Genomic DNA, 26,690 nt, shown 5'->3' with positions numbered 1-26,690 from the left:
AAAACAAGGAAGAGAGAAAGGAGTGAAGGATGGGAGGAGAAATAACCTATAGACAGTGCTTCACCTTGGAAACTTTGGCCAGTCACTGTAACCGGGTAGTAATAATGTGATATAATTTCCCTGGACATAGAGCTTTGTTTGAAAACCCATTCTGGAACCTGTCTCAGAGGCCTCAGTGGGCTTCATAAAAGAACATAAACTGATGCTCTTTGCATATATAGTGGTCCCTCAGTATCCTTGGGGGATTGGTTCCAGCCCCACCCCCACAGATACCAAAATTGCGGATGCTCAAGTCCCTTCTATAAAGTGGTGCAGTATTTGCATTGTAGCCAACACACATCCTCCTGTATACTTTAAATCTTCTCTAGATTACTTATAATACTTAATACAACATAAATGCTATGTAAATAGTTGCCAGTGCCCGGCAAATTCAAGTTTTGCTTTTTGGATCTTTCTGGAATTTTTTTCAAATATTTTCGCTTCACAGCTGGTTGAATTTGTGGATGTGGAACCCACAGATATAGAGGACCAACTGTATATCAATGTTCTTAATTTAGGGTGGGGCTTTGTAAGGGTCCATTAGCAAGATTTTTATGAATAGGCTTCAGGGATCCTTGAACTTTTGAAATGCATAGAAACATTTTTGTGACTGTCCTTATGAGCATTTTTTTTTCTGGGAAGAGGATCATTAGCTCTCATCAGATTCACAAAACTTTTCAAAGATTCTTGTCTCCAAAAAATAGGCTAAGAACCATTGCTTTAGGTCATTACCAATTATTTGATATCATTTTCTTTTCTCAGAAGAAAAGGTAATATGTGTGACGTGTGTGTGTGTGTGTGTGTTGACAAAAAGGCTTAATGTTACCATATATCCATATATTGGCAAGTTTAATTTACACAAAGCATATTTTTAGGCACGGCCTGATTCTCTACCACCTATAACTAAGAAAATCAAAAATGCTTTTGTTTTAGGCTATAAGCGTTTTTCATTGTCTATAGAACAAATTTCCATGTATTGTCACTAAAGGAAATGGGAGAGAATTTGGAGGCATAGATATATTGGATATATTCAGTTTATGAAAAAATAGATGATATTTTGATACTTTACTCCATCCAATTTTTAGCCCTGGAATATATATCTGAATTAATGTAGTTCTTTCCATCATTTCAGTTAATTACAGCTTCATTCCAAATGTAGGAAATCTGACCATCTAAATGCTTCTGTATTTCTAGAGGTTATAACAATTTGATTTATTGACAAATATAACTGACAGCTTATTGCTCTCAAATCTTCCTATGAAAATTGATCCTTTGCACCTGTGTTTCCTCTCAAAGAGAGGAGAGTTTTCCAGCCATCTTGCCTATTGTCTGGTAGACTCTGGATCACTGGAACATTCTAGAAGATCCATTCTGTGACTTCTTCCTTCATAAGTAGGTCACAGTTGGTCTGTGAGTAGGAGTAAAGATCCACTGATAGAATCAGTGCTCAAGAATCAGAATTTGGCCAAGGCCTCTCTTAGAAGATCCTAGAAATAGTCTAAATGATATCATTTGGTATAAAACAGTAGGTATAGCATATTGTCCCTTGACGTGAAACAATATGAGAACATGTGCTAAAGAAAAGCAAAGGGAAAAACTAAATAGCATAGTATTTTGGAAATACCTTATAAAATCACTTTAAACATTTAAGTTTATGTTTAAACTTTAAACATAAAATACTTTATAAAATAACTTTCAATGTGCCTTGGAAAAGAGTCTCTTTTCCAAGGCACATTAGAACATAAATCCATATAGGGGTGGGTATTTTTTATGTCAGAAAATTCTCCTCCGAAAGAAGTGTGCTGTATTAACATTTCAAGTTAGCCCTTAATCTTTAACGTGCCTTTCAACAGGAACTTACTTAATCCTCATAAACAATAGCAGTGGGAAAGTGTCTCCTTCATAGACACCCCAATAGAGCTTTAAAGTGGCCTTTTGTCTGAGTCATTAGAGCTTCTGGGTCAAAGGAGAACAGCATGACCTTTTACTTCCCTCTCCTTGGATTTGAAGGAGTAATTCTCAAAAACTCCCCGTTCTCAGAAAACTCTGATGGGGCTACAGGTCATCTCTCTCTCCCAATTCCTTCTGGGGAACAAAAAAAAATCTTGGCTTCTTGCCTTAATCAACAATTGTTATTTTCTTACATTTTTTAAATGTAGATTTAAAACAGCACTCTTTTTTTGTGTAACTGGCATTTTGGACCATTCTTTACAGATGAAAATCAAACCATGAAAAACACTGACTTATAAGAGATAAGGCCCTAGGAGACTGATGTACTTATACTTTAGAAGTAAAACAGGTCACACAAGTCTAATAAAATCTCTTACTAATGGAGCAAGAAATCAAACACCAAACTATTATTTCTCATAGGGAAGCAGTTTCTAGATAAAAGATAAAACCATAACAGAAGGGGGAAGAGGAAGGAAGAACTGAGGTGATTAAGGGCTTTTTTCAGTTCATATTTACAGAAGTGGTACAGAATCTTGACTCTATTTTTTAAGATAACTGCTTTGTGTACCTTATAAAACCCTTTCATTTTTATGGCACTGCCCAATTTCCTAACTATTCTGAGAAGATAGAGTGAGAAAATACAATGTGGTACCAAATTGAGCAAAAAAACTTATTCAGTGAACGATGATACTTGGGATGTCACTTGAAAACTAATTTAATTTCTTTCTCATGTCTCTCATGGACATTTGTTTTTAATACTTCTCTTTACTCTGTTAGGTTGAACATACATAAGTGTTGATGTTAGGGCAGTTTTTACTTGAAAATAGCAATGTCTATGGCTCAGCATAAATAGCTGAAATCCCTTAATTCAACTGAATTCAGAAAATGTTTGCCCATCATGTGCCTGGCACCTTCCTCAGTAGTGAAGGACACAATAATGGCAGAGGGCAGATGCCATATCTCCTGAGTAATTTATTATAACTATTCTAGTGTTAAGAATCCATAATCAAGCTTATCACCTATGGTCAGAAATAGATAGACCCCTAATTTTGCCACTAGTTGATTCAACAAGTTAAAATATGCCCCCAGCTGATTTTGGTAGTCTTTAATAAAAAGAACCATTTAGGCATTTTGTTAGCACTGTGATGACTTCAGGGAGGTGGCATTTTTTTAACTTCCCATTTTTCATATAGGAAACTGACCCTTGAATCCATATGAGACTTGCTTAAGATCACATTTAGCTTCCAGTCTTTTGGCTGCTGGCCCAGCACTTCTTCTACTAACCAATTCCTTTCCCACCCTCCTCACTCTACGCTCCCCTGTGAGGTATAGTCATCAGCGCTTTAAAACCCCAGCACCCTGGGAGTTGCAGGGAGGGGGCAGAGTTGAATGGACTCTCTAGTGGGAAAATTCTGCTAAAGGGTTTTCTGTACATTTTCGCTCCGTATGTTAGCCCTTCATATGTTGTTACCTCCCCCATGCTCAGTAATTTTAGTTTGTGCTTTTTGTTTCTCTTTTTGTTTCTTTGGTTTGCTGGCTTTGTGTTCTTTTCTCTTTTTTCCCTTTTCTTTTCCTTTTTTAATGCAGGAATCGGTCAAGGCGTTCCAGTGGTGGCACTCATTGTGGAAGGAGGACCCAATGTGATCTCAATTGTCTTGGAATACCTTCGAGATACCCCTCCCGTGCCAGTTGTTGTGTGTGATGGGAGTGGACGGGCATCCGACATCCTGGCATTTGGGCATAAATATTCAGAAGAAGGCGGGTAGGTAATTTTCCAGGCCCCAAAGTTGACCTGTGAGTGCTAAGCTTGTGTTCCAAGCTTGGAAGAGAGGGTGTGAGTTGATTAATCATTTGGCATGGGAGGGAGGTGGGGAAGAGCAGGGAAACATACTCTACATGTCGTATGAAGTGGGCAATTCCATGACAGCTCTACTAGTCCACACTGATGATAAAGAGAACTAGGGCTGGCCTCCCCTGGTGGTGCAGTGGTTGAGAGTCCGCCTGCCAATGCAGGGGACACGGATTCGTGCCCCGGTCCGGGAAGATCCCACATGCCGCGGAGCGGCTGGGCCTGTGAGCCATGGCCGCTGAGCCTGTGCGTCCGGAGCCTGTGCTCCGCAACGGGAGAGGCCACAGCAGTGAGAGGCCCGCGTACCGCAAAAAAAAAAAAAAAAAAAAAGAGAGAACTAGGGGGATGGAGGGGTCATAGGATGTGGTCTCCTTTCTGTTCTCTTCATTTTCCTTCTCTCTTGTCCTCCTCCCACTGAGGAGAAGCAGGAATTGGGTTTTAACACATGAAGCACAGCTAACCTGGACCATACAGTACAGGTTAGTAACTCGAGAGAAGCTAGGATGTGCAGCTTCCAGGCTTGACCTCCAAACACCACCTTGCCCAAGCTGCCATGTGTGTACAAATGCTAAATGTTTACAAAAGCATTTGGTGGCCTGTCCCATCAGATCCCTCTAGACTGGCTTGGAAAGTAGATGCTCTGCAATGGTAACCACTCTGTCCTGTGTAACCTGCTCTTGAACCCCTCACACACTTCCCTTGGTCTAGCAACCCCCTGATGCTGCTCTCAACAGTCCAAAGTACCCAACCCCATGGAGGATTTCCTTTCATGGCCCTCTCCGCCAAATCTGAGATCCCCCTCAGTGAATCCTGAAGTGCAGGCGCTCCTGCAGATGATTAGATCAAAGTAATTCATCTGAAGGTGTGAATGACTTTAAGGAAGAAAACTCAAGGGAGCAATTGAAGTTTTAAATAAGGAACTTTGTAACCTAATCAGTTCTCCTAACACATGAAAGTAGTGGGAGAAAGAAACCCTGAAGGAGTTGGGGGTCTTTTATTCATTCCTTTCATAAATATACAGTAAGTGTCTACTGGGTGCCAAGCACTAAGATATGAAAAAGAATAACAAGCTATTCCTACCCCAAAGAGTTCATAGCAAGTCTTGTAAGTAGACAAGCATATCATTATAATAATAGTAATGGGGGCTTCCCTGGTGGTGCAGTGGTTGAGAGTCCGCCTGCCGATGCAGGGGACGCGGGTTTGCGCCCCGGTCCGGGAGGATCCCGCGTGCCGCGGAGCAGCTGGGCCCGTGAGCCGTGGCTGCTGGGCCTGCGCGTCCGGAGCCTGTGCTCTGCAGCGGGAGAGGCCACAACAGTGAGAGGCCCGCGTAATGCAAAAAAAAATAAATAAATAATAGTAATGACAGGTGAGCTTGCCTACTCAGGCCACTCCCTCCTCCACCTCTCTCTCACCCAGCCTGACTTAAAATAGACTCGGTATGGCAGCTTAATACCCTCTCTGTCCCCAGTCCTCCTCTTGTCTTTGCCAGCAGCCCGGCACTCTGGGTGAGCCATTAAAACAGCACACTTCCCTGGTTAGTACACGAACTTAGACATGTGAAAGGAAGACGGTTGGAGACATAAGACTCAGCTTAACATTGCAAATATTGACAGTGACTTTAGGCCCTGTTAAAGCTTTTGATACTAAAAGAAAAAAAGCTAATTTTTGTATGCACCAAGTTGGAGTTTGCTTACTGGCAAATTCAGTGAAGTTACTGTTAACCTTCTTCTTTAATAGTGAATATCAGTCACATTTGCCTATGTGTCCACATGTCTGTTACCAAAAAGAGTTCGAGATCCTCAACTATGCTTTGCTTTTAGCCATAGTTCTCATTGATTTAAATATAGCAATTGGTTCTTTATTCAGAAATAGGTTAGAGAATGTACACAGTTTTTAGCTTTGGTGCTTTTTTTCTTTTTAGTGCTTGCAATTATTTTGCTGTATCCCTAAAAAGTAGATACAAGTTTGCACTCAGAATGCACATTTCATTTTGAGAAACCTCAGCATTTCAGGTTTCCAGGTCTATATACAATGAAAGTCTGGACCTAGTGCTTGTTTTTTGTCATTTTCTCGGGTTGGGTACCTTGAAAAATATTAAAATCTCTGATAAGTTGCTTTTCCTGATTCTGTTTTAATATAGGAGAAATGTTATACATTTTAGAGCTGGGTAAGACTCTATATATTATTTAACCTAGGGGAGAGATACACAGAGAAATTAAATGCTTTCCCAAGGCCACACAGCCCATGATCCCAGGCCATTTCTGGTGTATTATAAAAATTCACTGAAATGTGTTTTGTGGTATGTGCCCTAGTGTTTCTCATTTAGTACTTCAGTGATACTATCTTTTAAATATATAGGTGTACTTACTTAAGCTGCCTTCAGTTTCCTCTTTCTGTTATAATTTAATTTTTTTATTCTGTATATTCAAAAAAAGGTAAAATCAATGCATTTCTGGTTATAAACCAACATCCAAGCTGATCAACTCTACATCATGTAGATTCTTTTCTTTCTCACACCCAGATCATCATACTTCAACTCCAAAATTAAGAGTCAAAAATACCATGTCCTTTCATGCATGTAACTAGTGTGAAGATAAAGAGTTAAGATATAATTTTATATCTTTGGAATTATTTTCAGAAACATTTAGAAATGGTTATTAAGAATTAGAAGACTAAAAAGAGCATTATATTTGCCAGTCTAAATATATATGTATATATTTTAAAGTTATGATTAAAATGCGCTCTGCTTCAGGAAAGCAGTTATAAATTTAACATGATAAAATGCATTCAGAATGTTTCTGTGTGCCATCTGAATAACTGCCAGAATTAATCATGTTTATTTACCTTGGTAAGAAATTGTCCAGCCACACATATGCAGTCAATTTTAAAAATCATTAGTGCTTTATTATATGCTCCTGAAAAAAATGGCTCACCTGGACTTCATTCATCAAGAAGGATTTCTTCTTTGATTTTCAACAAAGTCCAACAGAGTTGAGACATGTTTCACTGCAAATAAATATAAACGCATAACTATATGTTCATATAAACAAATCTATATAAATAAATGTGTGTGATCATACATATACTATTGAAACATACATACCCTGTTTATTAAACATGAATCAGGATTTGAAATCACTTATTTTTATTTTTCAGTTACTTTGGTAATTTAAATATGATTTTTTAAATTTTAAGTTCATTTATAGGTTGTTAAATAGTATAGGCCCAAGCACTATAAATTTTTATATTCAGCTGTAAAGCTCTTCAATTTATAATCCTAGAGGAGTGAATAGAATTTACACACTTTGTAGTTTAACTTTTGTGAACTTGATATTTTGACTTTAAATTCCCTGTTATTAACTACCTTCCAAGAATATGAATTTGAAAGGGAATCGCTCTGGAAGCAAATTATCATTGGAAATACTGATTAACTTTTGTAGATGAGATTACGTGAGGTAGAAAAAGTCAGACTGTATCTCTCCCAATGCAAATGGGTTTGGATAGACTAGGAGACAATTGCAGTTAAATTCTTATTTTTATCTTTTCTCCCCATCTCTGTTCTGTGGACTATACTACCAGAAAGAAATGGTTAAACTTTGTTTTTTTCCTTATTGACATACTGGATTTTCTGTTTCTCATCTGTCATAGTTTAGAATGAGTCACAAGTCACTTTCCCTCCCTAATTTCATTGCTTTAGAAATATTATCAAATATTATTTCTGAATCACAAATGACTCAACACTGCAGACATAAATAGATGAATGCTATCTAAGTAGCATTAGATTCAATTACCTCAGTTGTTAAATACTAGGATTCCCCTTTTTGCTGTGTTGACTAACCAAGATGACCAGCATTCCCCATAGGCAGGAGCACCTTTCCGGCTGTAGGTTTCTGAGTTGAAGTTGGAGATTACTTTGCTTGATAATTGTCAACCCAAGTCTCAGATTGCAGAGAAATGTGGTCTAGCCCCTCATTTATCAGTTTGTGAGCAATGACTCACAGATGAAACACATCAGCATGAAAAAGGCATCTGAATGCATGTGAGTCCTGAGATGATTACCCCCATTCATCCAAATTGTATTATCAATGCTTATGTTTATTTTGACAAGTTTGTCCCAGAAATAATCATCCGGATTTACCATTTTTAGATACCCTAGGCAAGAAGCAGAACTTGCAGTAACAGAAAGCCTTAAAGTTTTCAGTAGTCATAACTCTTGGAAAGTTATTAATGGGGCAAACACCAATAGACTTCACATCCTTATGTGCCAGTGGAATTTGCATCAGGTATTGTGAAGAATAAATGAGCAATGGCTTGCTCTTGAATACGGGAGATAAATATTGTATTTGAAATAAAAGTCTGATTTGCCTGTTTAAAGGGAGCTTAATAGGGTCCCTGAATTTTTGGATTAGCTGAAATAAAGGCATAAATGGAACACAAAGTAGAAATGAAGAAGGAAAATTTTGCTGCATGGCTTCAGATTATATAACTGTATCCTACCAGAGATGGGACAAGTTTGTTTCTCTCCAAATACACATCAAAATGACCAAGGACAGGAGAAAGTTACCAGAAAACTAGTCATTTTAGAACCCCAGGTGTAGACTGTATTCCCTAGGGCATATCATTCTTTGTGGTGGCCACTCTTTCCTTCTGCTGCTTGAGAGATTTCCAGCTAAAGCTGAAGGATGCCACAGGCCTATCATTTGTCTCTGTAAGATCTGCTGAAAGAAAGTAATTGATCTCGATGGTTTGTATTCCAGCATGATTTAGACATAATGGGAATGTCAAGTGAGAAGGAAGGATACCAATAGCAGAAAAAAGAATCAATCTGAATAGGATTGAAGGAAAGCTGGTAAAGGGACAAATTATATGAGACAGTATGGTGTTTTGTGTGGTGGTGTGTGTGTATAGATAGATATTATTAAACTGAATTTATATATACTCAAATTCAGTGTAATGAAATTAATTGATATATTAATTTAATACTATAAAATTTAATTTTATATAATTAAGTATATATACTTATATATAAATGATAATAATATGTGTATGTATGTGTGTGTTTAAATTTTAAGTGAAAACTTAAAAGTAGGACTGATAACCTCACTTTCCAAATCAATCAATCACCAGGTATTTTTTGAATGCTTGTTTTAGGCCTTTCCTGGAGAGGTACAATCTCATTTGAACTAATATAATAGAAAATAATTTTCAACTAGATGTTAGTTACTGAATTCTAAAAGGCAGAAAGAGGCAGAGGTTGGAGTAGATGGAGAAAGTTTCATAAAGAGAGTATTATTGCGATTTTTCCCTCTGTGGAATATATAAATATATAGTTATATGGATACTTATGTCATTGTATCCAAGTTCCACAAGGGTAGAGTAGCTTCATTTATTTAGGAAAGTGCAAAATAAAATAAATATTTTTGCCTTAGAGTTTGCTATTTGATCCCTCCATGTGTGCCAACATGGGGAGAATGAAGCATTGACTTTAAAAAAAAATCTAGATAGTTCATGGAGGAAAGTACCGGTGAAAACTTTTATTGATATAAATTGGCCGATAAGTTCTCTACACTGATTAAATTTACTTTAGAATTGCTCAACTCCAAGTTGGGAAAATGTGATCTTGAACATAAAGAGCAAACATGAGAAAAACACAGAGCTGGGTAATCCATTACTGTAAAGAAATCCTTTTTAGGGAACCACTGCCCAGAACTTTTAGATAGCCTATCAATGCAAGTGCAGACTTCAAAGGTACCAGTTGTGTTCCCCTGAGATTTGCTTCGCTAACTCTTGGCCACTTGTTATATAGAAAACGTTCAAAATAAGCATGTGGTTATCACATTTCAGCATGCCTGAGAATCACCTGGAGAGTGAAAGAAAAAGTCCCCTAAGCATCCTGATTCAGTGTAGCTGGGCTGGGGTGCAGGAAACTGTATTTGAAACCAAAACCCCAGATGATTCCAATAAGAGTGGTCCATGGACCACACTTTCAGAAACTTTTTAAAAATTTATTTAATTGAAGTATAGTTGACTAACAATGTTGTGTTAATTTCTGCTGTACAGCAAAGTGATTCGGTTATACATATGTATATACATTCTTTTTCATATTCTTCTCCATTATGGCTTATTACAGGGTACTGAATATAGTTCCCTGTGCTATACAGTAGGACCTTGTTGTTTATCCATCCTATATATAATAATTTGCATCTGCTAATCCCAAACTCCCAGTCCATCCCTCCCCCATCCCCCCTCCTTGGCAACCACAAGTCTGTTCTCTATATCTGTGAGGCTGCAGAAGCTCTTTTAAAGTTTATAAAAATTAGATTTCTCTTTATATTTCTCTGGTGTTTCCAAAAACAGCTTCTTCACTTTCTATGCCTCATGTGCATTCTACTCACACAAGTCATTGCATTGTTACCACAAGCACTTTGTACTCTCTGCCAAACTTTGTCTTTGGAACCCAGTTGACTTGAAAAGTGTATTTAGCATGAATCTCCTCATTTCTTTCTTTATCACAGCTGTTCTTGGTTCCAAACATCTGTCAGACTTGAAAATTCTTCCCTTGAAGAGCAAGCTATAGCTCTTCATACAGCATAAAAATATGCATTTAGACAGGACTGGGAGACTTCTCTGTTAGTATTTTTATTTCTATGGATTTCTTAAGCTCTTCAGCTCACCTCCCTATTTCTCTTGAAAATTATTTTCTGAGTAGTTCAAAAGGTATGAACAATTCAAAAAGAGAAAGAAAAAAGGATGAGAAAAGCAATAGTACTTAAAAGTGAAGTAATGCTAGTTGGTTGTGAATGATGGCTCTCAGCTGTTTGAGAAGCCACTGACAGTCACTGGAGCCATTAACTTCAGCATTAGAAGGTATTACCTCACTTTCCTTTAACTTGACGATTGCAATGGATAACCATTTTAGAGTCCCAATTTCCCACTTGCCTCTAGTATTGATTTCACTTCTTTAAAGCCCCTGGACCCCTTCTCAAATGAAATCTCTGGTACAAGTGCCATTTATAAAACAGACAAGACACAGGTTTACTCTGTTGAAGCTGGGATAGAAGGCCTAGACCACTGGTTCTCAATTTTTACCTTGCGTCAGAATTACCCAGAGGGCTTCTTAGAGTCTGCATGCCACAACTAAAAAAGATCTAGCATGCCGCACAGAAGATCCCTGGTGCTGCAACTAAGACCTGGTGCAGCCAAAAAAGATTAAAAAACCATTAGCATTAAAAAAAAACTACCCAGGGGGCTTCTTAAAACGAATTGCCGGGCCCCACCACAGATTTTCTAATTCAGTAAGTCTGGTTGGGGCCAGGTGATTTGCATTTCAAAGGAGCACCCAGGAGATATGGGTACTGTTGGCCCAGGGTCCATACTTTGAGAACCACTGGCTTAGCCTCCTTCTCTCCACCTGGTTCTCACCCACTAAAGCAGTTCTGAAGCAGCTCTGGAGCTCATCCTCAAAATTCCAGGGGCTTCTTTGTAGAACCCAGTTGAAGACCATTAGTCTACAGGTTAAGTCCACATTCATTTACTTAAACTCAAGACTCTGCATTCTGGCCCCAGCGTCTCTCTAGGACCATCTCAATGAAGCTTCCATTTACCCGAAACCCAGCTGAACTGTCCCCCTGCACTGCTCTCCAAGCACAGCATGCTGCCATAGGCCTCTCTGCCTTAGCATGAGATGTCCATGTACATTTCTTTACCCACTTAATTTCTAGGAAATTTTTCTTTCTGAAGTCCAGTGCATAGTTTCTCTCTCATGAGGGCTTAAAAACCCACAAATACATTTAAAACTTATCTGGGTGAGGTGCAGATAATAAACTCTCCTGGTATTTAATCCCTCTACCTTAGGGGAAATGAATTCTGAATCAACCTGGCTGACATTAGAACCTGCAGCTGCTAAAAATACAGTGTATTAACATCTCACCCAGTGATCATTAATAGTAGATAATGTTTGGGATGTTCTTAATGGATTTCCCTCAGATTCGCATGCAATTCTCAGATGTTGATTATGAGCCACAGGATTTATGAAGACTATTTACAGCAGTAACTACCTGCTTACAAAAGCTTCTTCATCCAGAGAAACACTAAAGATGCATTAAAGTAGGACTCCAAGGTTAACTCAAGTTTGTACTTCTGAAAAGTACAAACTAGAAAAGTCTCCATTCAGTTTCAATAAAGCCTGTCCTTTATTGTCCTAATTGTTGGACAACCATCCTAGAGTTAATATACATGTTCATTGTGTTTTCTGGGTTTATTTAATGTAAATGAAGTGTCCGTCCATGAGCAGTGACCCCCTAAAGGTCTTAAGTAAGCAATAAAGAATCGGTTCTTCTAACTCCATGGAAACCACAGTTCAGTGTCTTAGAGACAGGCCTAAAATTTGGAGCTCTTTGACCCTATGATCTTATTGGTTTTCACCATTTGACAGTATATTTGAGATTTATTATCTTTGGTAGAGGGATGACGAGTTTTCATCTTTTTTTTTTAATTTTTATTTATTTATTATTTATGGCTGTGTTGGGTCTTCGTTTCTGTGCGAGGGCTTTCTCTAGCAAGTGGGGGCCACTCTTCATCACGGTGCGCGGGCCTCTCACTATCGCGGCCTCTCTTGCTGTGGAGCACAGGCTCCAGATGTGCAGGCTCAGTCACGGGCCTAGTTGCTCCGCGGCACGTGGGATCTTCCCGTACCGGAGCACGAACCAGTGTCCCCTGCATCGGCAGGTGGACTGTCAACCACTGCGCCACCAGGGAAGCCCCTTCATCTTGAGTGTCAACAATAATCAACCAGTAGTGGCTTCCTAGGATGATGTGTTGAGAGTGGTTCTGAGGCCACATCTGGACTCCGGAAAGATTACTGTGATAGATTAGCAATGATGCAAAGAAGGAAATTTATAGTCAAAATACCATGGATGTCTATTCTTATTCTTGAATAAAAACAAAATCTTTTAGCTAGCCTGCGTATATCGCTACCAGGCACGCATCAAGCAGCACACTGAATTATGAAACCAGGGGAAAAATAAGAACCTTATCTGCCTAAAAGATACTTAGGAAATACTCAGGTTTTTTTATCAACACTGTGAAGCACATCAGTCTTTAAATTATCTGATGATATGAGCCTTTTCACACAAGCATAATGCATAGGGTATGAGGGACAAGAAGTTCTTTATTGTGGGGTGATGCTGTTTGGAGCAGGACTGAGGGACAAAGTGCAATCGCCAATGGATAATGTATTAGAAAAAAGAATAACTTTTTCAAAAAGCTAGGAACTAATTCATCACAGAATACATACAAAAATAGAGAAAATTATATTTGCCCCAGCATCTCATAGAGTAAGATATAGGGTTAGAAGGAATACTTTGACAAATGACTTTGAAAGAGAAATGGTATTTACCACTCCCTTTTCCTCCACACCCCTGACCCTCCCCCCACTAGCATACTTGAGGAGTTGAAATTAGTATTTTTTAAAGCTTCTACATGCAAGAGCCTGATCTAGACACTTTATTTCATAAATGCTGTGAGGTAGCTATGATAATTATCTCAATTTTATAAATGAGGAAATTGAGTAGAGAAAGGTTAGGAAAGTTCAGTATCGCACAGCTAGAGAGTGGTCTGCCTAGGAAGGTTAGGGCTGGAACCTCTGCTCTTAGCAGCTGCACCATGTTGCCTCCTAGGAAAATGGGCCCCAGCAACTGCAGGAGGTTTACTTGCCCCAGAGCTGAGTTACTCCGAGCAACAGAGGAAGCTGCACCCAGCTTCCATCTTCTCCTTCTTGTTTCATATGCTGGTTAACTTCTCCTTTGAATTAAATGTTGGACCAACGTTTAAAGCATGTCAGTTGAAGAGGTGCCAGTGTTTTTGCCTGCCCAAGGAGCCTACACATCTCAGTCCAGCTCTGATTCTGTCTCTCATACAGGGCCTAAAACAACAAAAGTTTGATTATTCCTCTTGCCTGGCTATGTGCAGTATTCACTGATGGGATTTCACTTGGAATGAAATCAGAGGATGTGTTTTCCTTACAGTTTTGGCAGCAGAGAAGCTACCTGGCCATGTGGCAGTCCCCATATCCTCTGGCAACAATTCAATTTCTACTCTTGGGCACATTCATAACCAAAGGCAAAGAGAAGAATAGGAATTGGAGAGATGCAGCCAACGCTGTTCAGGATTTCTCACCTTAATTTCCTGCTAGTCCCTGACTAAGGTTGAGGATTTGGCACCTCTGCCTCAAGAGCAGCGCTATCCAATAGAACTTTCTGTGATGATGGATATGTTCTATATCTCTGCCATCCAATCAGATACGCACTGAGCTCTTGAATTGTGGCTAGAGTGACTAAGGAATTGAATTTTAAATTTTATTTAATTGTAACAAATTTAAATTTGAATCGCCACATGTGGCTAATAGCTCGCACAGCTCTGGCATTTCTGTAATGGGATTCTACCACACTAGGAACCCTTGAATGTCTGACAGATTTCCAATGTTATTAGAAATTGTTGCCTTCATTTTTAAATTACGTTCTTTCATCCAACCAACATTATGTACTGAGTCATTCAATATTTTTGGACACCTGCCATGTTCCAGGCACTATTCTAGGTGTGGGCAAAAACACACCTGTGAGCCAAATAGACAAACATTTCTTCTGTTGTGGAGCTTACATTTTAAATTTTAGCACAGTTAGATAGATAATAAGTAATATACATAATAAATAAGCCTGTAGAACATTTTAGAAGGTGATATACTATGGGGAAAAGGAGAAGGGTGAGGGGAATCCAGATAAGGAGGTAGAGGAAAAGTCTCTGTCTACAGCACGCCCATGAACACTGAGAGAAGGAGTACATAAGTAATATAACATGTAGTCCATGCATCCAAGGAGTTAGAGTTTGTTAGAATTTTCTTAGATTAATCTGTCTTTCTTAATGAAATGCCAAATACAAGATGCACAGCACAAAGCTTGTCTTATAATAGGTGTTAACTGCCTCTCTTAGCACCACCCTCAACCTTACCTCACCACCTACCTTCTGTTTCCTTTTGTATGTGTATCTAAGCCTTCTGTTTTACTATATCTGGCTCCGGATTGTAGAGTGGGTTTTAAAAAGTAGATAGATATTAGATAGGTAGGTAGGTAGGTAGGAAGGTAAGTAGAAAGAAAGGAATGTAAGACACATCACTCTATGGTTAGTGGTAGGTGAAATTTGCCAGAGAGCAGACTGTACCATCAAGGTATGTGCATCTTGCCCAGTTATAAGCAGCTTCTCTAAGATCCTTCTAACTACCTCACATTGCTAGATGGAAACCCTCAGGAAAAGCCCAGGTGAACAACTTTTCTAGGCCAGATGCTCAAACAAGATCAGAGGTACTACTTCTAACATGTCTTAGCTAATAAAGGCCATTTGTACCTGGAGCTGATCCTCAGTAAAACTTGGGCAAAGTAGTTGGTCACTTTTCTACATTCCATTCACATCTTCCCCAACTTTCTATCCAACTAGTGCTTCCTGAAAAACATCAACATCAGTCAATTATAGCTAAGTAGTTTAACATGAAATATCACATTAGGCCTTCTAATTGTTGAGCAAAATTGTTGTTTGCCTTTTAATTAATTTTAAAAGGAACTTGGGGCATCTGCTAAGTTAAGGGAGTAACTCTGAGAAAGTAGTGGATCCTTGAAATCAGATTACTCAGTCTTCTCACATATAAGATATATAACATCCTGTCTCAGGAATAAAACAGAAGAAATCTCCTCTTGTATCCAATCGTTTAAACGAATCACTAACTTTACTACACTGAGCTGAGCCTACGTGTTTAGGTTAGTATAATTCATTGTCAAAGATTATTCCTTCTTATTCTCTTGTTCTCTAAGCCCAGCTCTGATGCTTTCAGCTATGTAATCTTTAGCAAGTCAGTTTACCTGTTCAGGCTTCAGATTCTTCATCTGTAAAGTGGTTGTTCTAAAGTTGTATCATTCCTTTATCCTGAACTTCAAATTCCTCAATAGAATTTTCGGATTAGCACTTTTCCTAGAACACACAGACTCTAGAAATATCAAAATATAAGCTTCAGGAGGAGGTCATACTCAAGTAACAGTTCTGATACTAACAGCAGTTTGACTTCAAGATGACATAAAATTATCTAGAGTAGTGGTTTTAGGGTATCTTAGCATCACTTGTTTGTTTTTACATGACATTGATGAACATAATACAAGAGCTAATGAACTCTCTTCATTGATACCCTTCTAAGCGGTTTTGAATTATAGCCTTGGGCTTCCCTGGTAGCGCAGTGGTTAGGAATCCACCTGCCAGTGCAGGGGACACGGGTTCGAGCCCTGGTCCAGGAAGATCCCACATTGCCACGGAGCAACTAAGCCTGTGCGCCACAACTACTGAGCCTGTGCTCTAGAAACTGCAAGCCACAAATACTGAGCCCACATGCCACAACTACTGAAGCCTGCGTGCCTAGAGCCCGTGCTCCACAACAAGAGAAGCCACCACAATGAGAAGCCCACACACCGCAACGAAGAGTAGCCCCTGCTTGCCACACCTAGGGAAAGCCCGCGCGCAACAACGAAGACCTGACACAGCCAAAAAAATACATAAAATAAGATAAAGTAAATTAAAAACAATTATAACCTTTTCCATCCCATTCACAGACCTGCTCTGTCCAACTTTTATAGAAATGCTGCAGTTTTTCCCTCCTCCATAGAATTGGTCTCCTCCAGCTAATTTGCATACTCAATACCTTGCTTCAGCCCTGAGCTGGGCACATCATTGGGATTCCCTGCAGGTGCGAAAGCCCCTGGGGTATTTCATAATAAGAAAAAACTGCTTATTACTGAACGCCTACTACATACCAAGAACAGTGCTAGGTGCTTTCTATACCTTATCTTTTTCCAAATACATCAACCTACAAAGACATTCTACCCCCTTTCAACAGATAAGGAGATGGAGGCTTAAAGAGGTTGAATAACCTGCCTCAGGTCCCTCAACTAGTAAATGAAAGAACTGGATTCCAGCCAAAGGCACCATATCATAGTGCTTTAATTATAACATTCCATCTTCTATAGAAGATTGCAAAACTGACCTCACCTCTTCTATGTATGACATGGAATTAGTTGAAAAAATGTAGGTGTATGTTGAGTTGATCTTTTTAATTTTAGTTTATTTTATTGTAGTATAGTTGCTTTACAGTTTATTTTAATTTCTACTGTACTGCAAAGTGATTTAGTTATATATATATAATCATTCTTTTTCATATTCTTTTCCATTATAGTTTATCACAGTGAGTTGATTTTTATGTAATATAATTACTTCCATAAAAAAACACCAAGATCTATGTGAAGGAATTATCTTGATATCACTGAAATCCTTAAAAGTCTTTAAACAGTTATTGAGCACTTTTATGGGCAAGACATTGCCCTAAGCATTATGGGGGAGACACAGTGAATATGCATCTCCTCCTGATGAGCTACAAAGCAATTCAAAAGGGGAAAACAGTCTCCAGAAGTAGAACCAAATATAGATTATTGAGTTTGGTGGCCAATTCATTTCTAAATACCCTTTGAGTTTAAAGAAAAACTAGAATATTTCTTAGAGATGGATCTGATTGAATGAAAAACGATCAAGAAAATCAGATTGTTGGGGGGTGAGAGGCAAAACCCTATGCCACTTCTCTCATTCTCCCAAATAGGTTTGAAGTCCATCCCAGCATGAGGAGCAAAGGGGAATGGGGAAGACCACCTGGTTATCTGCCACAGAGTAGCTAATGAGTAGGCAGCTACACTTTCACTCAGTCAATCCACAGATATGCTTCTAGAACCAACAGTGAACTATGTACTCTTCTAGAGCTTAGGTACAGGAAGTGTGAAGATGCATTCACTCCTTCAAGGAGTTCATAATCTACTGGAGGGAGACATACATGTAAATAAATAATTCCCATACAATATAATCATAGTAGTAATTAATATGTATCCAGTGCTATGGGAACATCAAGAGAGTAGTAATCAGAGACTTTCACACAGGAGGTGGACTTGGAGCTGAATTATGAATGATGAGCCTGAGTGACGGGATCAGATGTAGAGAGTATTGCAAGCAGCAGGTACAGCAAGTTCACGGGCATAGAAGCATGCAAGAGTCTGGTGTGTTTGGGCGATAATAGCATTTTATAGAATATGTGTGAGAGAGTTGCAGGGGATGAGCCTAGCTGGGAGAGAGGCCATGATAAGCCTTAAATGCCATATGCAAGTTGAGGTGTTATCTTGCTAGTGATGGGAAGCTATTGCAGGGTTTTAAGAAGGATATGATAGACTCTTATTTGCCTTGTAAGAGAACCATTCAATCAACACCATGGGGAATATAGTAGAGGACATAGAGAAGAAACCAATTAGTGATCTGTTGGTACCATTTGCATGAGTCACCTCTGCCTGAATTCTTGGCCCACAAAATTATCAACACAATAAATAACTACTGTTTTACATTGCTAAGGTTGGGGTGTGTTACCTATTAATAAATGACCAGAATATGTTGACACACAATCCTGTGAGTTCCTTGAGGCTAGGACTGAATAGTGTTCATCTCTCTACCTCTAGAATAGTGCCTGGCACATAGTAAGCACAATATTGTTTGTTGAATGAATGAGTGAATGAATGTTTAGGTGCTGCCTGCATGGGATGTTTGCAAGGCTCCATTATAATTAAACCTCCAAATCTAAGTATCTCTCTGTCTCAAATGTAAGAAAGAATGGTGATCTCTGACCTCTCTGAAGTCAGAAAGTTATTTCTCCGACTGCATACCTGGCGAGCCCAGTGGTATAAGGATTGGAGTGTCCTTATACCGCTGGGGTCTCCAGGTATAAAGAGCACTGTTGACCCCAGGGGAGAGCTCTGCATTACCCACAGAGGCCCTGGCCACTGGTTGTGCTACTTGACAAGAAGGGCTGGTCAGTGACGCTTTCCTAAGGAGCATTGTAGGACTGAGCGCTAATAATAGCAAACGTTTACATAGGACTTGCTGTGTGTCAGGCACTTTTCTAAGCATTTTGCAAAGATTAATCCATTTAACATTCACAAGTCTATAAGTACTATTATAATTCCTATTTTACATATACAAAAAATATGACTTGGAAATACTAAGTAATTTGCACAAGATCACACAGCTAGAAGTGACAGTTGAACTCCAGACATCCTGGCCCTGGTGACCATGATGGTTTTATTCATGATGCTCTCCTGCCTCTCTGGGAAGAATCATGCTGTTACTTATGACCTCAGCCATTTGGGAAGAACTGGTAACTTTTACTAAAGAAGAGAAGGAGAAAGGGAAGAGAAAAAAAGAAAAATACCAGTCTCTGACCTTAGACATGTAAACTTTCTGTGCCCTAATGTTGTACTTAGTACTTTGCTTTGGTTTCAAGCAAATGATAAAATTTCTTTTTTTTAGACCATTAGAGATTCCATGGGAAATGATGTTTTGTAAGTACCAAACAGTGGTATTATTTTTTTTTTTTTTTTTTTTTTTTTTTTTTTGCGGTACGCGGGCCTCTCACTGTTGTGGCCTCTCCCGCTGCGGAGCACAGGCTCCGGACGCGCAGACTCAGCGGCCATGGCTCACGGGCCCAGCCGCTCCGCGGCATGTGGGATCTTCCCGGACCGGGGCACAAACCCGTGTCCCCTGCATCGGCAGGCGGACTCTCAACCACTGCGCCACCAGGGAAGCCCCCAAACAGTGGTATTATTAACAGTTGTTTTTATTTATACAAGTAAAATTTTCTCACATTGTATCTGAGTAGGTTAAGAGGGAGTGTCTGTGGGGGCATAAGAAGGGCTCCTCTCCTCAAAAGCCATTAGCCTAAGCCTAGCTGTTTGAGTCCCAATGAATTCTGAATGCGTTTTCCAATCTTTAAATCTAGGAACAAAACTCTGATATTGCAGATAAATTCATTTTGAGAAAAATATGTACATGTGGGTTGAATTGCCAGCATTTGAACAGAATATTAGTAGCAAACTGTGGCACGTTTTGGTTACTCTGAGCACTGGATGAACACTGACCTATTTCAGATAACTCTGTGACTCATCCGAAAAGCTTCAGATCACAAGTACAGCATTTAAATGTAGACACAAATGCTGTAGTGTAGAGATTTTCCTCACTTCAATGACTACACTTCCTTATCAGAAAACCTTCTAATTTGAAGTGTACCAAAAATAGCATTGGTACATATGGAACCACAAATTAACAGTTTCCATAAATAGGCACCCCTTTGTCAAAGACCCAGTTCTAAAACTAAAATTTTACATAATACTATGACCATGTTTTGGTGTCAAGAAATTTTCAGTCACTATTCTAGTGCTATAAAAAGAAATCTAAAATGAGCTTATTTCTATTTTTTGCTCATGATTAAATATAACAGTCAAGATTTTTAAATCATTCCAGTGTTGTGCAGAAAAAAATATGCAAAGAGCTAGGAAAGTAATAATTTCAAGAAAGTAGACCTTCCAGTATCATAAGGAGTATAGCCACAAAATAAGAAAGGTGCGGTGGAGAAGACAGTAAGAATTTGTGCCAAATGGAAATCATCTAGGTCAGCATAGAAAATACTTGTGGAAAATTAGAAGCAAATGTCATCTTCAGGGTACTAAATGCACTTTGTCGTTGTCCTCATTTACCAGTTTACCCTTATCTTCTCCAAACGTGTCTGATTTCCTTCAGATGTTTTCTATGTAACTAAAAGGAAAAGCAATTTCCTACAACAAATACACGCAAATGTCTACCTCCAGTGCAGATGAGTAGGAAAGTGAAAGGCACATTTATAGATTACAATCAGGAAAAGCAACACCATGGAAGGAAGGCTGAATTCAATAGACCCAACTGAAGCACTGAGATGATGAAGCTTTGTGACTTTGCACACATCACTTCACCTCTTTGGGCCACAGTCTCCTCTTCTGCAAAATGGAATTAATACCTGCTTTTCTCACAGATTGTTATGAAGAGCAAATAAGATTATCTCTGTGAAGCCCATTGTGTGTCATAAACACTGCTGCACTATGAACACATCAAACCATTATACAGTATCTTTTTAAAAACTATTATTAAACTCTCTGCAAAGAGTAGGGGACCTAAAACCTGTCATTTCTCTGTCAAAAGGGGGGTTTTGTAAGTGTTTGTGAGCTGTGAAAGGCAAAGAAGCATCAAAAATGAAATTTTCCTCTTGATGCAATCAGAAGGACAGAAAAAGAAGTAAACCAGGAATAACAGTTATTTAATGTTTAATGAGTATAACCTAATGCTTTGAAAGGACCAAATCACCTTTGTTGCACCTAAATTCATCTCAGCTCCAGCAGTGACAGTTTTCCTACACTCTGGAAAACACCAACCTAGAGAATTCTTGTACTTCTAGAAGTAGAATCCATGGTTTTTGTTGCTAAATGATTTAACCAAAGCCACTATTTCAGTCAGTTGCAAAATTGGACTAAAAAGTATAAGATGCTTAGTGTCTTTCAGCTCTCCTAGCCACTGAAGCCCACAATCAGCTAAGCTGTACATCATTTCTGAATTTTTACAAAGTGACAGACTGGGTACAGGTGACGACAGATCCCTCAAACAGTTAATGACCTCAGGGAACTGGGATTTCATTACAGATGTTTGGCAATAGAAAACAAATTTTGAGTTGTTGTCAAAATTAAACACCTGCAGATGAGTGATTGGATCTATCAAGTGGCTAATCAGGAGAGTCTTTTCTGTTGTTAATCATGTACAACATTTATGTACACATGATATTGCAAAAACCTCTAGACTGTCAAGTAGACACATGCCCAGGTATGAGTGCTCATGTCTTGACTCTTACAGAAAATTAATTGGCAACGCAAATGTAATCATGTTACTCTCCAACTTAAATCCTTCAATGGTTCTCCTTGCCTGGGGGATAAAATCCAAAATCTCTGACACCGTCTTGAAAATTTCCCATGATCTTGCCCTTGCTTACCCCTTCTGCAGCCTCATCTTGTTCCATTCTTTCTTTTGCTCTCTGTGCTCTAGCCATACTGGCCTTCTTTATTTTCTCCAAACTAGTCCTATTCGTGCTGTTCTGTTTGCCAAATATGCTCTTACCTAGCCCCCGGCCCCACCCCCATCCCACCCCCTTCAAGTGCTAATGCTCCTCCATTCTTCAAGTCTCAGATAAAAGAGCACTTCCTCAAAGAAGTCTGCCCTGAACCCCTTAGATTAGATTGTATTCAGCTGTCACAAGCTTCTCTACTTCCTGACCACTGTAAATTATAGTTGAATTGCTGGATCCTGTCTTTCTACTCCACTGGTGTGTAAGTCCATTGAAGGCTGTGAGTGTGTATATCTCATCTATCCCTGTACCCCTGGCATGCACCACAGTGTCTGGCACTAAACAGACATCACTAAGCAATTGTTGAATGAATGAATGAATGGATGGTTTCAGAGTGGTTCACAACTAAGAGTACAGAGTCCTACAGAATCATTCAGTAATCTTGAGAGGATTTGGTATCATTTTTCAACTTTATCTGGATCATTCTCTTTTTCTGAATGTATATGCTCATGATATAAATCTTCCTGGGGGGGCCAAAAGGGTAACCCAATCCTCCATCAAGATGAGTGACATTCCAGGATCCTTGGTATAATTCTGTCATGGGGAGTGCACCTGCCTCAAAGTAGGGCCACCATAATATCTGGCCTCGTGGGTCTGGGTGAATCTTCACACAATCCTGGGGCACAGCAGGTCAGTGATATGAAGACATTCTCAAGCCTCTCATCTTGCTTTCTTTTAAGAAACAAAGGAAATTTTATAATTTCCTGCTCAAGTAGCCACAGTGATGAAGAGAGGCAGTGGTGTATTGCAAGGTGTAATACGAGGCAGCGTGGTGTAGTGGAAAGAGCACTGGACAAGGAATCAGAAGAACTAGGTTCTGGTTTTGACTGTGCCACTTGTTTTCTGAGTGACCTTAAGCGTCTGGCTCTTCCTGGCTAAAACATCCTTCCCTTTTGAATTGGACAGATCTCTTGTCTATCAAATTTCTGTAGGCACCAAATGAGATAATAATTATAGTATACTATTTTATCTAGGAGTTGTTGGTGCTTCATATGTGAAGGCAATTTGTAAACTGTAAAGTACTAGGCAAATTATGATAATTTTGTCACTAGTCCTTAAGAGAAGTTTTATCTTCCTGATTTTGAATAGTATCTATTAATACAAAGTGAATTTTCATTCCTGCTATTTGATGGCTGATAGAGATAGACCAGTTCTCACCAGGCTAGTGGTAAAGGAGTTAAAATTAATTGTGATTCATCCATATGCAAGAGATAATTGAGCTTTAACTTGATATGATGCACCTTCCTTGTTTTAATTCACTCCTCTATAATACGAAAACTATCTTTAAATAAAGTAGTCAATGTAATACCTCTTTATGGGTCAGACTCTTGTTGGCAAACAACACAGCAAAAGTTCAACATAAATAGTGAGGACCTGAATTGTGGGCCATATCAGCTACTACCTTCACGGAATGATCTTAGAGGAAACATAAGTCCTGTTTCTCCTCATTGATACTCAGAAATCCCTTACTGAGACAAAATTTTACTTTCCACAGTTAGACATGAAGGTGAAATTTAAATCTGCTTCAAATAAGTAATATATTAATAGTAAATTTTTACCAAGATGCAAAGGATTAATTGAAGGTATTTTTTTGATAACAGCATTTGAGCAAGAGGGCATTAGACATATGCCATATAAAAGAAAAAAGAGAGAGCCAAAAAAGAACTAAATCCATCTTCTTCCTTTACTCATTTAGGTACTGAGATGTTGAAATGGATTTATTTTTAAATGTACTTTTTAAAAAAAATTATCACAATCAAAATAACTGCTATAGAAAAAAAATATGGGAAGAAATAACTCCTATCTAAAGTAAATCCTCATAATGCTTTCTCGTGTTCTATATTTATCAGAAATATGTACTAAATAGGAGCTGAGTTAACCCGTTTTCAACATTTTTTCACTGCAGACTTATAAACGAATCTTTGAGAGACCAGCTATTGGTGACCATCCAGAAGACTTTCACATACTCTCGAACCCAAGCTCAGCACCTGTTCATCATCCTCATGGAGTGCATGAAGAAGAAGGAATTGGTAGGTAACAGTGTGTCCGTGTGTGGCAGAGACCTCCCCACATTCCCTCTGTCTGTTTAACCATTTTCTTGAGTCACACACCCACTGTTTCTCCTTTCTGGCCAAGCTCACAACCATCCTCAGCCTCCACTGGCCCCTGTAGCTTCCTCCTTTCAGTAGCTAAGAAACTTTTCTGCCTGGATCTAATGAAGTGTGGGCAGCAGGGTTCTAGCATCACTTGCTACTGAAGCTCACCTGAATGCTCCGATTGCCTCAACCCAATGAGGTGAAGAGAGAACATGGGTTTCCTCTTGGAAAATGCTTCAGTTGATACTGTGTTAGGTTTGGAGTTTCACTTGACTTGTGAGTCATGAATCACTGATGTGCTTAGTATCAATGATCTTAGTGACACAGGGTCCAGGCTAATCTGTTCATCTGTACAGGTGGAAAATGGAGAAACGTAGCCAAGGAAGGGTGGGAATTTCTGTAATTTCTGAAATGTCCTTCAATAACTACTGAAACATTTCTGACATCTGGGGAAAGTGTCTTAGAAGTGTGTCAGCACAGAGACCTGTTACGGTGCACAGAAATAACCTGAACTAACACTGAAGGAGTAGGCAGGGTGCCAGATCTTTCCGTGTATTAGCTCACGTGATCTTGGTGACTGTCCCAATGTGAGAGGTACAGTTATTATCCTCACCTTACAGAAACCCAAAGTCCCTGATGAGTAAATCAGGAACTAGACTAAAAACCATTGGTATTTCATCTCTGTGGGAAGTATTTTTATTCAGAAGTTGTCTCATTGAAGCAAATGCAGTGAATCGCCCACTCTGGGTCGATTTGAGGTGGGCCTCAGTGAGAGGAGACTATTCTCAAAGGCCATGTGAGCCCACCTGCTGATGGGGAGGCGAAGGATCAGTTCAGACCTGAGCAGTAGCCTCACTCAGGCTTTGACGATCTCAAAGTCTGCGCAGGCATCCTGGAGTCATTATCTCCGGAGACGTCAGGGGGCACTGCTTCTTCAGAGGGGCACCAGGGCCAGACCCTAAAAGGCTCAACCACAGGGAGGTAGGTGGTGAGGAGAAGAACTAGAGAGCAGCTCCCCACTAGACTATAGCTCCCTGGGCCTGGGCTGGAACTGTCTTGCTCACGATGGTGTCCCTATGTATGTGACGGTGGCTGGCACGCACAGGTGCTCACTGAGGCTGCCAGGAGGGAGGGAAGGAGGCAATTTCTGAGTTTAAGGAACTAAATATTTAGAAAAAAAAGATTTGATTGAAATAAATAAGATCCAACTCTGGAAAGCATCACACAGCCTTTGTGAAAAGGCTTTCAGCAGCTTCTAGGTTTGGGATGAGAGGAGTGAGGTGAGGAGAATGGGGCAACACCTCTAATACTTGAGTATCCAATCTAAGTAGTCTGGCCGCCCTGCAGAAAGAAGCCCACGTGCAGACTGGGTTCACAGTCATGACTGCTGGTGTCCCAGCAGAGCCTCTGTCAATCCTGAGAGTGCCCTTGGCGTCCTCCCATCTCGGAGGCAGTTAGCTCACAGCATTTCAGCCCATGTGCTTCCTGCACTCCCAAGGAGGGCATGAAACTGAGCTTCTGCATGCTTGCAGCAGGGATTTTCTGCTAACTGAGGATTAATGATTTTCCAATGGTAAGGCCAATTACTGTGAAAGCTTACCAGAACTATGCATTTCAGCAGTCCTGCAAGTTTCCTAGAAAGGCACTCAGGCTCAAAATTCTAGGAACCAGTTAGAAGTCACAAAATCAAATGAGGCTGAATGTACTTTTCTGGGTATTTTACAGGGCTGTTCCCTGGGATTCTTTCTGTCTGATAATTATCTTGTTGCTTAGGTCAGCTGCATTTTCATGCAAGATATTTTATTCTAAGAAACGTGAGGTATCCCTAGCTCTAGGCTAAGGACATGTGATCTTAACAAGCAGTAAATTGTCCTGATTTCCATCCACATCTGGACAGAAATTAGGATCTTTAAAATCATAAATGTAATTAAAATAATTTCCATTTTTGAAGGACTATGTGTGTGGACAGTACTAGATGCTTTAGAAAGGAGGTGGAAGGAGGTAGGCATTATTTTTCTCCCTTTGAAAGAAACAGGGGAGGGAACTGAGGCTGGGGAGGTGAGGAGATGTGCGCACAGCCAGGAAGAGCCACACTAGGTCTGTCCTGCTGCAGAGCCCAGGTATCTTCTCCATGCTGCCTGGCTTAGCACACACAACAGCACTGCACAGGGAGCTCCTCTTCACTTTTACATCCTTCAAGTTGCCTTTTTTTTTTTTTTTTTTTTTTCTTTTCTCAATTAGGTAGTCTAGAGTTTTTATTCCCCCATTGGAGATTTAATCCATCAAGTATTAGGTACAGGGTTTCTTTGCAACTTTTTTTTAATTGAAGTACAGTTGATTTCCAATGTTTCAGGTGTACAGAAAAATGATTCAGTTTTATATATATATATAAAGAATTTTCAGATTCTTTTCCATTATACGTTATTACAAGATATTGAATATAGTTCCCTGTGCTATACAGTAGGCCCTTGTTGCTTATCTATTTTATATATGGTCGTGGGGTATCTGTTAGTCCCAAATCGCTAATTTATCCCTCCTCCCCTTTCCTCTTTGGTAACCATAAGTTTGTTTTCTATGTCTGTGAGTCTATTTTGTTTTTAAATAAGTTCTTTTGTATCATTTTTCTAAATTCCATGTATAAGTGATAGCATATGACATT

At 39.4% G+C, this 26,690-nt stretch overlaps 1 protein-coding gene across 7 annotated transcripts in view; it reads left to right on the top strand.

Annotated features, from left to right (window-relative positions):
- Positions 1-26,690, top strand: part of TRPM3 (transient receptor potential cation channel subfamily M member 3) — a gene marked incomplete at both ends in the record, with an annotated part of 817,853 nt that overhangs the window by 630,549 nt on the left and 160,614 nt on the right. For all 7 annotated transcript variants that reach the window (XM_079706368.1, XM_079706367.1, XM_079706364.1 and 4 more), the window contains 2 exons: positions 3,577-3,751; positions 23,842-23,965. In XM_079706368.1, the coding sequence (XP_079562494.1) occupies positions 3,577-3,751; positions 23,842-23,965 (299 nt within the window). The remainder of the gene's footprint in view (positions 1-3,576; positions 3,752-23,841; positions 23,966-26,690) is intronic.

The sequence above is a fragment of the Hyperoodon ampullatus genome (assembly GCF_949752795.1).
Source record: "Hyperoodon ampullatus genome assembly, chromosome: 6".
In the NCBI taxonomy this organism is placed as follows: Eukaryota; Metazoa; Chordata; class Mammalia; order Artiodactyla; family Ziphiidae; genus Hyperoodon; species Hyperoodon ampullatus.
This window is presented reverse-complemented; position numbering and strand designations above follow the sequence as displayed.